This window comes from Nycticebus coucang, chromosome 14 (assembly GCF_027406575.1).
Source record: "Nycticebus coucang isolate mNycCou1 chromosome 14, mNycCou1.pri, whole genome shotgun sequence".
In the NCBI taxonomy this organism is placed as follows: domain Eukaryota; kingdom Metazoa; phylum Chordata; class Mammalia; order Primates; family Lorisidae; genus Nycticebus; species Nycticebus coucang.
Genome location: NC_069793.1, coordinates 10,776,812 through 10,789,670, shown reverse-complemented (window position 1 = coordinate 10,789,670; position 12,859 = coordinate 10,776,812). Strand labels below are relative to the sequence as shown.

Below are 12,859 nucleotides of genomic sequence, written 5' to 3'. Positions count from 1 at the left end.
TGGCACCCTAGCCTCTGAGCTACACGTGCCAAGTCCATCTTTAGGTTGTTTTTCTGTTTGTTTTGAGACAGAGCCTCAAGCTGTCACCCTGGGTAGAATGCTGTGGCATCACAGCTCACAGCAACCTCAAACTCTTGGGCTTAAGCAATTCTCTTGCCTCAGCCTCCCAAGTAGCTGGAACTACAAGCACTCACCACAATGCCCGGCTGTTTTTTGTTGCAGTTGTCTTTGTTTTAGCTGGCCCAGGCTCAGTGGTATGTGGCCAGCGCCCTACCAACTGAGCCACAGGCACTGCCCAAAATTTTCTTTATGTTAAGTAGTCATATTTTGGGGTAAAATTTTCGTAGCTCCTTCACACTGGACAGGGAAAGTGCTGCTGCCCCCATACTGATATTCAGTTCCTTCCCATACCACCAAGGTGTAAGCTCAGGACAGGGAGCTTCTAGGGACAGGGACTGTCAGATGGAGCTTAGCAGCTCCTAGTGTTACCAACCCATAGTTTCTAATTATGCAAAAAGCAGTAGACCTGAGTCAGACATACTAAGGTCTCTAATCTCAGCAAGTCAGAACTGCTGAAGGAAAGAAAAATTTAGACTGTTCCCCATCCCTGTAAAGGAAGTACCCAAAGGGCTGAGTGTCTTGGCTCACACTTGTAATCAGAACACTCTGAGACCAAGGCAGAAGGATCGCTTGAGCTCAGGAATTTGCTGTTGCCGAGAGGTATGATCCCACTCCAGCCTGGGCAACAGAGTGAGACCCTGTCTCTAAAAAAATAAAAATGAAATTTTAAAAATAAAAGGAAGTGCCTAAGGAACACATAGTAGGATTGAACAACTTTTCTTCCTAAGTGTTCTTATTGGGTGCAGCTCAGGAATCTAATCTCTGTCTCCCAAACTTAAACATGACAGAAAGGAAATATCACTACAGTAGACCCAGGTATCAAGGCAGATGCTGAGGCTGGCTGGCACTAGGGATCCTGAAGCAACAGTGTACAAATACACTACAAAGCTAGGGGTGGTTAAGATCCTACTATGACCGGGCAGTACCTGTGGCTCAGTGAGTAGGGTGCCGACCCCATATACCAAGGGTGGCAGGTTTGAACCTGGCCCTGGCCAAACTGAAACAAAAAATAGCCAGGCGTTGTGGCGGGTGCCTGTAGTCCCAGCTACTCAGGAGGCTGAAGCAAGAGAATCACCTAAGCCGAAGAGCTGGAGGTTGCTGTGAGCTATGACACCACGGCACCCTATCAAGGGCGACAAAGTGAGACTGTCTCAAAAAAAAAAAAAAAAAGATCCTACTATGACCTCCCCACACATAGACACTGAGGTGGGCTACATCTAACCCTTGCTGCCAGCAACTTCCAGAATCCCTTATGAAAAGGGAAAGGGGAATAACAGGAAGAAACAACCTTACGCCCTCTTCCTATAAAAGGCAGCCGCCACTAGCCATCTCGAGAGAGAACTCATCCTAAGTTCTTTAAATGAATTTGGGCCAAGATGGTGCTTGGGTTTCAGCACCACTGGAAAGTAAGGGGCAGTCTGGGTCTCACAAGACTGCTGCCTTGTCCAGGATGGATCTCATAAAGCTGTTCCCAGGGCAAGCACCATCTATACGCACTTTGTTGTTCTTTACTTTCCCTCTCAAAGATACCCTCAACACACACACACACACACACACACACACACACACACACACACACACACACCCATCCACCCATGGCAGAGAACAGCTGAGCCAGAAGGAGCTGAAGAAAACAGCTTTTTATTTGTTACTGTAAGAACCAATTACAGAATCCAAGGTTAAAAAAATGGACAAAAGATCTTTATTTCTGAGAACTGGCGTACAAAAGGCGGAGGGGGCAGGGGAGGGAAGGAAAGAGTAAGCATGGCCTGGGGCTGATGCCAGCTTAGGGGCCTCAAACTCCAATTAGAATGTCCGGACACCGGACAGAAAGACATACCCCCAATTAGAAAAAAAAAATAAAAGATAGACATGGCAGTGCACGCCCCCCCCTCCCGCCCAAAACAGGTACCACCACCTGATATCTGTTTACTCTTCCCCCAACCCCTTTCACAAAGGGAGGCAACATTTTTAAAAAATTTAAAAACCCTCCCCCCAAAACTGTCTGAGACAACTGTGGGTCCTACCCCTCAAAACAGGCTAGGTTCCCACGTGGGCCAAGATCCTGCAATCTGCCCTCCATCACCAAACATGGAGAGGCATGGGAAAGGGAACAAGTCTCAAGTTGGTAACACCAGAGGGCGCCCAACCCCTCCAGGTACACACTCAATTGCTCCCTCCCTTTGATACTAAAGGGAAGGAAGGTTTGGGTGCCCTGGGCACCCACCCTCTACCTTTCTGCCTGCCTCCCTTCCCCATAGATGCTCAATCCTCCAGAACAATGGGCTCATTGGTGCTGGCAGGATGCGATGGTGTAGGTAAAGGGACTGAGGGCCGCACTGCTATCAGTGTTGGCTTCACCTTCAGGGGCAAGTTGGGCCGGCGGGCAGCTCGCCGCATTTCCAGGTGGGTCAGGGCCTTTCGTAGGGCCCTAGCCAGAAGGAACAAGAAAAGAGAAAAGGCTTAGAGAATGCTAAGACCCACATGTGAAACCCCACATACCATAATGCAATTCTGCCTTCCAGCCCATTCTTTTCCAGCATTCTTAACCCGCACCCACGGCCTTCTTGGTCCTGGCCTTTTTTTTTTGTAGAGACAGAGTCTCACGTTATGGCCCTCAGTAGAGTGCCGTGGCCTCGCACAGCTCACAGCAACCTCCAACTCCTGGGGCTTAAGCGATTCTCTTGCCTCAGCCTCCCAAGCAGCTGGGACTACAGGCGCCCGCCACAACGCCCGCCCGGCTACTTTTTTCTTTTTTTTTGAGATGCTCTCATTTTGTTGCCATGGAGTCGTAGCTCACCCTCTGAAGCAGCTTGGGAATACAGGCACCCACCACAATGCCCAGCTAGGTTTTCTATTTTTAGTAGAGACGTGGTCTCACTCTTGCTCAAGCTGGTCTCAAACTCCTGAACTCAGGCAATCTACCTACCCTGGTCTCCCAAGTGCTAGGATAACAGGTTTGAGCCACTTGCACCCCGCCCCTGGAGCTAGTCTTGCTCAGATACTCCTATTTCCCATATTCAGCAACCTAGACCAGCAACCTCTTTTTTTTTTTTTTTTTGGCCAGGGCTGGGTTTAAACCCACCACCTCTGGCATATGGGACCGGCGTCCTACCCCTTTAAGCCACAGGCGCCGCCCTAGACCAGCAACCTCTTAGCCCCTCCCATGGTAGACTGCCTACCTGGTATCTTTTGTGGCCACAAACACCACTGGATTGGGGGCATCAGCTGGGTTTAGTTTTTGACGCTTGGCTGCTGGCTGTGAACTTGAGCGAATACCTGAGGCTAGAGGTCTTCCATTGGCAGAGAAAGGAACTCCTGCCATCTGAAAAAGGGTAACGCAGCACAATGAGGGAGGGGCCCTCTCAGACGCCTTCCAGAAACAAAAGTCCACCCAAGTCAGCTTGGCTCACCCCAGTCTGTCAACTTACAGTTTCATAGGCCCGTTTCACCATAATGCCCCCCAGTGCCCGGTTCTGGGTAAGCTGGTTTCTGTTGATCGGTGTCTTGGTACCCCGAGGTGTTTTTGGTTTTAGAGGTGCCTGGGCAACTGCCAAGGGAAAAAAAAAAAAAAAGTAGGGAACTTTGTATTTTTCCTTCCCTATGCAGTTTTTCTTGCTTGCTTCCATCTCTTTTCTTTTTGGCATTCCCAAAAGTAGTGATGGGGGAAGGATCTGGCCAGTAATAACCAGTATTTCAAAAATCATAAGACTGTGGTCCTATCAAATCAGTATGGTTATAATGGGTAAGGATAAAACACTATTAATCCAAAAAATACAGTTTGTTAGACTAAATCCATGAGGAGTCATGGGAAAGAAAATAGCAAGAGAAAAAAAAAATAAAAAATAGCAGGACAGAAAAGACTGGGAGATTGACACCACCCTAGCTGGTTCCCCACCCTAGATCCACAGTTTAATTCCCCATACCATACCCAGATCTTTCACAATAGTTGCCAAGGGCAGTCGCACCAGAGGGTGAATCTTCAATGGAGTCTTAGCGGCCTTAGGAAGGCGAATGGAGCCTAGAAAACAAACATGAAAGCTTCTGAAGGAGGCCTGGTGCGGTGGCTCATGCCTGTAATCCTAGCACTCCGGGAGGCTGAGGCAGGTTGATTGCCTGAGCTCATAGGTTCCAGACCAGCCTAAGCCAGAACAAGACCTCATCTCTAAAAAATAGCCAGGTGTTGTGGAGGGCACCTATAGTCCCAGCTACTTGGGAGGCTGAGGCAGAGAGAATCACTTGAGCCCAAGAGTTTGATGTTGCTGTGAACTATGACACGATGGCACTCTACTGAGAGTGACTCTGTCTCAAAAAAAAAAAAAAAAACAAAAAAACAAAAAAAGCTTCAGATGGGACTTCACTATTCAGGTCTCTTCTGGGACCAGGATTCACATCTAATGTCTTTAAAGAACCCCTGTGGTAGGCCGGGCACAGTGGCTCATGCCTATAATCCAAGCACTCCGGGAGGCCAAGGCAGGTGGATTGCCCTGAGCTCACAAGTTTGAGACCAGCCTGAGCAAGAGGGAGACCCCATCTCAAAAACAGCCAGGAGTTGTGGCAAGCACCTGTAGTCCTGGCTACTTAAGAGGTTGAGGCAAGAGGATCACTTGAGCCCAAGTGTTGGAGGTTGCTGTGAGCTATGATGTGGCACTCTACGGAGAGTGACAAAATGAATAAAACAATAAAATAAAATAAATTTTTTTTTTTTTTTTTTTTTTGGCCGGGGTTGGGCTTGAACCCGCCACCTCCGGCATATGGGACCGGCGCCCTACCCCTTGAGCCACAGGCGCCGCCCAAAATAAAATAAATTTTAAAAACAAAAAAATAGTATCTGGTCTGGGCAGTGCCTGTGGCTCAGTGAGTAGGGCGCTGGCCCCATATACCGAGGGTGGTGGGTTCAAACCCAGCCGCGGCCAAACTGCAAGAAAAAAATAGCTGGGCATTGTGGCGGGCACCTGTGGTCCCAGCTACTTGGGAGGCTGAGGCAAGAGAATCACCCAAGCTCAAGAGCTGGAGATTGCTGTGAGCTGTGACGCCATGGCACTGTACCGAGGGTGACAAAACTCCTGAGCTCAAGCAATTCTCCTGCCTCTGCCTCCCAAGTAGCTGGGATTACAGGCGCCTGCCACAACGCCCCGCTACTTTTTGGTTGCAGCCGTCATTGTTGTTTGGAGGCCCAGGCTGGATTCAAACCTGCCAGCTCAGGTGTATGTGGCTGGCGCCTTAGATGCTTGAGCCACAGGCGCCGAGCCTATTAAATGGATTTCTGGAGCAGGGAGGTGGAATAGGAGCTTGCTCCATCCACTCCACGTATCGACCTGGTATTGCAGTACTTCCAGGAACAGTGCACCCCTTTGGGGAAAAAAATTAAAAGAAAATAAAAATAAAAAATAAATAAAGAACCCCTGTGGCCTACTTCCCTACCATCATTAAACATCCAGAGAATCACTGGTCTCTCTGGCTAGAGCAACCTTGAAGCCTCCCACCAAACCTAACAATCCAGGCCCTTACACTCTGCCTTAATGGCATTGGCATTTATAGGGGCATAAGGTCGTCGAGCAGCCCTCCTTGGTTGTAATAGGTCCCTGCACATTCGTCGGGCAAGACGGGTCAGCTTCGTGGTCTGAAGCAGGAAGGTTTGCCTGTTCTTAGCCAGTAGCTTGGCCCGGTTGGCGCTGGTTGTATAGGGGGAGAGACTTTGGGCTTCAGGTCTAGACAAATGACCCCTTGAGTGTGGCTCCTAGAGGAAGGATGTAGGAAAAAGAGTATTGATTAGCACTGAGACTCCTTTTCTTCCATTCCCTGCAGAGGATAATTTATTCCTGTCTATTCTCTCTACTGATGCCCAGAGACCTGCCTAGGTCCCCAACCAGTATCAAGCTCTACCCCCTGACCATCAAACCATTGCCATAAAAGGAGTTAGGTACTCTGCTGCCCTTCACCTAAAGCTTGCATCATTATGCTTACTGCTCTCCCCCGAATGACCCTCACTGGTCCTTACTGTAGTGCCACGAGCAGCCCCCTCAAGCTGGGTTGGAGTCTTCAGTCCCCCATACTTCTTCCAGTAGATCCAACAAGAAGCACAGAGACGACATTGCATGTTGGGTGGGCCCCAGGCATACCACTGGGCAGACTGCGTGGCTATAGGAATGTGGAGATGAGGAGGAGACAGGAGGAAATAGAAACATGGTAATTGAGCCTCTCAGGTTCTTTAGCCAAAGCAGACCTCCCACCCATCTCCAGCATCCCCATCTCTCCCTGGGACTCACTGTGGCAGCTCTCGCAAGTCAGGCCCTTCTGAAATCCAGCCCCATTCATGCCAGGTTTTGAACCCACAGAAATTATCTGGTTAGGGTTTGGCTTGGTGCTAATAGAGGAGGTGAGAAGAAGAAGCCAAAAACTGGTCAAGAAAATAAATCAATTTCCACCCTGTCTCTATAATTTGACCCTGCCTCTTGCCCACCCCCAAACACTGAGGAAGGCACAGATTAGAGGAAGAGAATGAAAACATGCCAGTCTCCCCTACCCACCACACTTACTAGGTGGGGATGTAGACCTGTTTCAGTTTGCTGTCTGCTTCAGCAGCTTTCAATCTTTTCTGCAGGAAGGAAAAAAAGAAAGAAGAATCAGAGCATCACAGCAGGGAGAAAGTCATCAATTTCAAAGGCAGAGGTGAGCAGACGACCTCTGGTCCAGCCTCCCCAGTCCAGATGATACCTGCTGAATATACCGGTCTGTAGTTTTCCACATGTAATAAAACTGGACTATGCTGGCAAGTGACTTCCAGGGTAGCTAAGGAGAGAGAGCAGAAGGAAGAATAATGAGCTGACAACTGACACCAGGTCCTGATTCCCTCATTTGTCGCCTGTGCCACCACTCCTAGCCCGAGCCACTTACAAAATCCTGGCGAATATCATTGAAATCCTTCCCGTACTTCTCTAGGGCCTCCTCAAATAGCATGGCTTCTGAGGCAGACCATTCTTCCATCTCATCACGACACAGTACTGGGCCTCCCTGGGGCACCAGGGTTGACATGGCCTTAGCCAGGTCATAGCCATTCCTTTGCAAGGTATCCATTGCATGAAACTACAGGAAAGCAAAGAATAATGTTGAGGACCTCAGCACACACACCCCAAAACTGCTCTTTAAAGACTCCCACTCCCTCAGAGACACCCTCCTTTCCTGTGCCCAGGCTCTTCAGATCTCCACAAAGCTCAGCCTACCCAACTACCCACCAACTTCTGCTTACCAGGGTAATGTCTCTGGAGGCGGCTGCTGCACTCATGTGCAAGCTTGGCTGCCGAATGGAGCTGCTGCAATCTAGAGCTCTTGCAAAGGTCCCCACAGCTCTAAGAGAAAAAGTGAGAAGTCAAGAGGGAAAGAAAGGTGGCACCTGTGCAGCTCAAAGGAGTAGGGTGCCAGCCCCATATACTGGAAGCGATGGGTTCAAACCCAGCCTTGGCTAAAAGCTGCCAAAAAAAAAAGAAAGAGGGAAAGAAGAAGAAAGCCTAAATGGAGTGAGGAACTAAACCAGAGAAGAAAGAAGGAAAACATTCATGCCAAAATAAATAAGTAAATAAAGTCCACCTCTAAGAATGGACAGGACTCAGAACTATGTCCATACTGACCCCAGCCCACCTTCCCCATCCACCCACCCCTCACCGAGCCACCACGAGAAATTGATCAATCTGCCGGTCTGTGAGAGGGTTGTCTGGGTCCCACACCTTCATCTCCATCTTCTGTTGGTTCCGATTATCAGATTCTCCTGGGGAATGGAGCAATGACATCAACATGGAGAGGGCAAGGGAAAATAACTGGTGTCTTATCTATCACTCACAATAGCACTTTCTTCTTCCTCTTCCGCTGGGATTCTGTCTGCTACCTCAACTCTCAGACTTTTCTTCCCAACTGTGCCCATGTGCCCCTTTCAGGTTCACAACAGAAAACCTTGTAGACTGCACACCATGGCATGCCACTCATGGAGACTATGATGTTAAGGTGCCCCTTGGAATAAGGTAACCCAGTAGCATATACTCTGTCCTGTTGCTTACCCTCTGCCAGGCGATCTGGGATCTCAGCCTGATATTTGCAACCAACTCTGATCTCCCCCTGATCAGCCAGAAGTGTCTTCTGTACAGGGTCAAACACCAGTGAGTAAAAAAAGCAGTCCTGGAGGTAGGGAGAAAGAAGGTAAGCAGGGCAGCAATCCACAGAGGCAGGGAACAGTGGGGTGTATCTGGAGTTCCCTAGATAGGCAACCTGTCAACCCTGTACCTCACCACTATTCTTCTTTCCTCTTGCCAATACCCAGTCCCTTCCCTCTTCTCCCAACACCTTCTCACCTCCTTTTCCAGGTACTGGCTCAAGATATCTGTCTCATTCAGGAGGGTCACACTGCATTTCCCCCTAGAGGAGACAGGTCAGAAAATCCTGGGTGAGCCACTCTTTCCGTCCTCACAGCCATCTCCAACACACCACCCACACCTCTCCATCTTCTACTTAAGTGCACGCAGGCCTGCTGGGCCCCACCGTCCTGTACCGTATGTGGGTGGCTGGTAACGATTCAAATTGTCGAGAAAGAAAAAGCTCCCGGTGTTTCAGTTGATGTCGCTGCTGCTCCGACACCCCTGGCTGCTTTGATTCCTCCTCAAACTCCCCTGGGAGATTAGGGAGGAAGAAACCAAGTCAGATGCTAATCCAAAAAGATGCAACCTTGGAAACTCTAACAGAAGAAAGACATTTCCTATCTCAGCTGTTTTCTCACATTTCCCCAGCATCTGCTGTCTACGTACTTACTCTACCAGTTTTCTGTCTTAGTCAATGCCTCATTATACATGTTCCCAATTCTCTTAGGGAAGAATCACTAATACTCTTTGGGAAGAATTGCTAACAAGTATAAAGAATGTCTTAGAAATACATCCCAAACCCAGCTGCCAACGCTCAAGACACCACTCATAAAGCCCAAACCATGCCCACATCAGACTCAGCAACACATCACATTTGCTTCTTTCTAGCTAAACCAGCCTGAAGTCCAGGAACCCAGTAAGAAAAAAAACTATCACATAAAGTTTGTGTTTTCCAGTTCCTCTTTTCAGATTTCAGGAGACTCTTTGCTCTGAAACATCACATGAATCTCTATCCCCCATTTTCTACTTGGGGTAGTAATTGTAGGGCTTTCAAACACAGCATCTCTCAGGCCAGTGCCAAATCCTTTCTCCCCAAGGAGCTGCAGTATGCCTCAAAACCTTGGTGGATGGGGTTAATCTGGCTGGGAGCCAACCAAAGCGGGAGGGGGCAAAAAAGCCTCAGGCCCAGACTCACTGGCGCATTGTTCCCAACCAAAGGGAGAAGGGGTGGGGGAGGGTACAATAGGCTCCGCCCCCCCTCCGGAAACCCTGTGCTAAGGCAAGAGGGACCACACCCCCAACACCCTTTCTGATTGGATAAGGACAAGGTCAGCCCCTGCCAGATGGGGCTTGAAACCCCAAAGGGCCAGGGAAGTTGGTAAGCTAGGCTCCTCCTTAACCCCTTTGTGTCCAAAGCAGCCTGAAAAAAGGAAAATAATTTAGTAAGGAAGAACAAGAGGAAAGAAAAGAAACCCAAAGCAGAATGGGAAAAAGCAGGTACGGAAACTGAAGGAAAAAAACATTTTTAAAGAAGATAATATCTTAAAGAGAAGGATGATAAAGAAAAAGTAAAAGGGAAAGATAGACCTGGCCTGGTGGCTCAGGCTGTAATTCTAACACTCTGGGAGGCCATGGAAAGGGGTGGATTGCCTGAACTCACAAGTTCAAGACCAGCCTGAGCCAGAAGGAAACCTCATCTCTAAAAAATAGCTGAGTGTTGTGGCCAGCGCCTGTATTTCCAGCTACTCAGGAGGCTGAGACAAGAGAATCACTTCAGCCCAGGGTGACAAAGTGAGACTGTCTCAAAAAAAAAAAAGAAAGAAAGAAAGAAAGAAAAGGGGATGATTATAAATGCAGAGGAAAATAGGAGCAGTGAGAAGGAAGTGCAAGAAAACATTCCTACCATCTCCTAGCTTCCTATTTTCTCCCTTCAACGTATTCTCACCACATGATTGATTAAAAAGCCACCTGCTTCCCTCTTATGCAGACTCTTATGACAATCTCTTCAACTTCACCTTCAGTCACTACCCACTGTCCAAATGTACCCAAAACTGTCCCACTTTAGAGAACCATCGTGTTCCTCTAAAGCTCTTGCTCATCCCCTACATAAATGCTATTATTATCATCTCTCTCATACATACATACAAACCATATTCTGCCTTTCCTTATGGTCACTCCACCTTGCTTCCAAACCCAACGTGTAAAAACAGGCCTCCCTCCATAAACCAGGCATTTCTCACCCCAAAACTCACACCCCTGCCTTGGGCCTACTACAAAGGGAAACATCTGCAGGGACATGCCCAGACCTAAGATCTTGGGGAGGGGAAGAAGTGGGGGTGAAGACACTCACTAGCATTACTATCAGCCAGGTTGTTGAGGCTACTAGAAATGTCCCTTCGCCGGAAAAGACAGACAACCTTTGCCTCCACATTTCCATTAGCAGTCTGAGGGAAGGAAAAAAGTAGCAGTGAAAATTGGTCATTTGAAAGTGGAAAATTCAAACGATGAGTAAATTTCTTTCTTTTTTTTTTGTAGAGACAGAGTCTCACTGTACCGCCCTCAGGTAGAGTGCCGTGGGGTCACACGGCTCACAGCAACCTCCAACTCCTGGGCTCAAGCGATTCTCTTGCCTCAGCCTCCAGAGCAGCTGGGACTACAGGCGCCTGCCACAACGCCCAGCTATTTTTTTGTTGCAGTTTGGTCGGGGCTGGGTTTGAACCCGCCACCCTCGGCATATGGGGCCGGCGCCTTACCTACTGAGCCACAGGCGCCGCCCACGATGAGTAAATTTCTAAGGGACGTTCAGTAGAAAAAGTCCAAGTCTTTGAGTAAAGACTTACAGACCTCTAAATCCCTTTCCTTTGTTCACTGGGACAGACAGTTAAGTTCCCACTGAGCTATGGATAGCTTTTCCTAAATACATCCAATGAATGAATGAATATGAATGGGTACTTAGAATAGGGTCTTCTCTTCCACCTGGTTAGAAACCTCTGAAGAAAGAAAGGGGAGGGGGTAGGTATTCTGTTCCACTCACCTTGTTGAGCTCCTCAATCCGTCTAACCAGGTAAGGATTGCTGGAGGAGTTCTCAAAATAGACGTAATCTGTGGCAGGTGGGGGAAGAATCGGGAAGATCAGAAGAGGAGCTGAGAGAGCCAGAGCACCAGAGTAGGACATAAAAGTCAGCCTGAGTGGAGGAAAAGGGGATAAGGGTCCAAGCAGGGAGGATGCTGAAATGTGGAAGTGAGAAACTAAGAGCAAATAAGGACGTCCTATCCCTGCCGCAGTTTTGTTATAAAGTCAAATCTTTCACTCAAAAGTGAGCCTTGAAGAAAAAACAAGATGCAGGGGTTCCCCTGCAGTTCCCACAATTCAGCATTGAGTTGCACCTTGGTCTCTGCGAAGTGAGCAATTGTTCACTCCAGCGCAGGGCCCCCACCTCCGCGAACTGAGGCACACAATAACGTTCCGGGGGAGGAAACCTAAAGGCGGCTCCCCAGCGAGTGGCAAAGCCGCCGCTCCGGCCGCTCGCGCCCCCTCCCTACCCTGTCATCTCTTTCGGAACCAGTTTCGCAAATCCATTCCCCATCATGGGGGCCTGCGACGCAGCCCTGAGAGTGTCGTCGGGGCTCCCCGCAGCCTTTCCGGGAGTCTCGGCGCCCGGCCGCGTCGCCGTCCCCGCACCTTCGCTCCCCGTGCTCCCGGTTCCGGTTCCGGTCCGCGCTCCGGTCCACGCCGCCCCAGACAAGGCTCCCCGTGCCACCGGGTGCCAAGCCTCTCCTCGCCGGTCCCGACCCCAACCTCTCCTACCCTGGGCCCCGTACCCCTGTGCCCGGTACTCACCCCCCACCCGGTACATGTTGGCCGCCATGGTCGTTCCCGCCGCTGCCTCTGGCCGCACAAAAGGGTCCGAGAGGCTCGCGGGGACAGGGCTCCGCTCGAGGCAAAGCCCCAAGCGCGGGGCTGGCGCTTTGCAGGAGTCTCGGTGGGACTCGCGCAGCCGGCACCTCCGCTGCCTCAGCCGTCGCGGTTCATCCCGGCCCGCGCTGTTTCCACCGCTGCTACCGCCTCACACCCGGGACGCTGAGGCCGGCGCCGGTCCACTCGGCTTCTTCCGGAACGAGCTCGGCTCCTGCCGGACTGGACCCAGGCTCTGGCTGCCGGAGCCCTGGGCGAATTCCACCAGACGTTAGGCTCTGCCGGCAGCTGGGAAGCCTTGCCGGGCCCGCCTAGGGGTTCGCCTCCTTCCGGAACACCTTCGGCCGATCGGTAGAACAAGGCCCAGTGCTCGGCTCAGGTCGGAGAGCGAGACCCCACAGATCGGCTATTTCCGGAAGAAATTCGGCTTCTTTCGGCCAACCGCGTCCTGGCGCTCGGTTAATTCCGTTGCAGCTCGGCCCTTCCTCCGAGGGCGGGAGAGGAGTTTGGCTTAACTCTGTCCTCTCTGAAGCCTTGCAGCTCCGCCTGCCGCCTCGACAGACTCGCGCGCTTTAGCGCCTAGTGGGTTTATTTGCAAGCGGCTTTGCTTGTTATTTGCATGGATGGTTTATGCTTCCTTAACCTTTCTGTCCTCTTTTCCTTCATTCCCCACCCCCCTGAGCCCTGGAGGAACCCG

At 50.2% G+C, this 12,859-nt stretch overlaps 1 protein-coding gene and 1 pseudogene across 4 annotated transcripts; one reads left to right on the top strand and one right to left on the bottom strand.

The window, feature by feature from the left end:
- Positions 1-1,745: 1,745 nt before the first annotated feature.
- On the bottom strand, positions 1,746-12,759 carry MTA2 (metastasis associated 1 family member 2). 4 transcript variants are annotated; one of them, XM_053562279.1, is made up of 18 exons: positions 12,088-12,759; positions 11,281-11,348; positions 10,597-10,690; positions 8,660-8,777; positions 8,463-8,526; positions 8,172-8,289; positions 7,783-7,885; positions 7,370-7,469; positions 7,018-7,206; positions 6,838-6,912; positions 6,660-6,718; positions 6,390-6,487; positions 6,122-6,261; positions 5,632-5,860; positions 4,052-4,141; positions 3,552-3,670; positions 3,303-3,445; positions 1,746-2,551 (listed from the first exon to the last, which is right to left on the bottom strand). In XM_053562279.1, exons 1-18 carry the CDS (start codon positions 12,113-12,115, stop codon positions 2,386-2,388), a joined length of 2,001 nt encoding a protein of 666 aa, XP_053418254.1. In that variant the 5' UTR covers positions 12,116-12,759; the 3' UTR covers positions 1,746-2,385. The 4 variants fall into 4 exon arrangements, with proteins under 4 accessions (XP_053418254.1, XP_053418256.1, XP_053418255.1 ...); XM_053562281.1 differs by lacking the exon at positions 12,088-12,759 and adding an exon at positions 11,790-12,075; XM_053562280.1 differs by lacking the exon at positions 12,088-12,759 and adding an exon at positions 11,634-11,770.
- LOC128566275 (uncharacterized) lies at positions 5,310-5,475 on the top strand (annotated as a pseudogene).
- Positions 12,760-12,859: the final 100 nt, after the last annotated feature.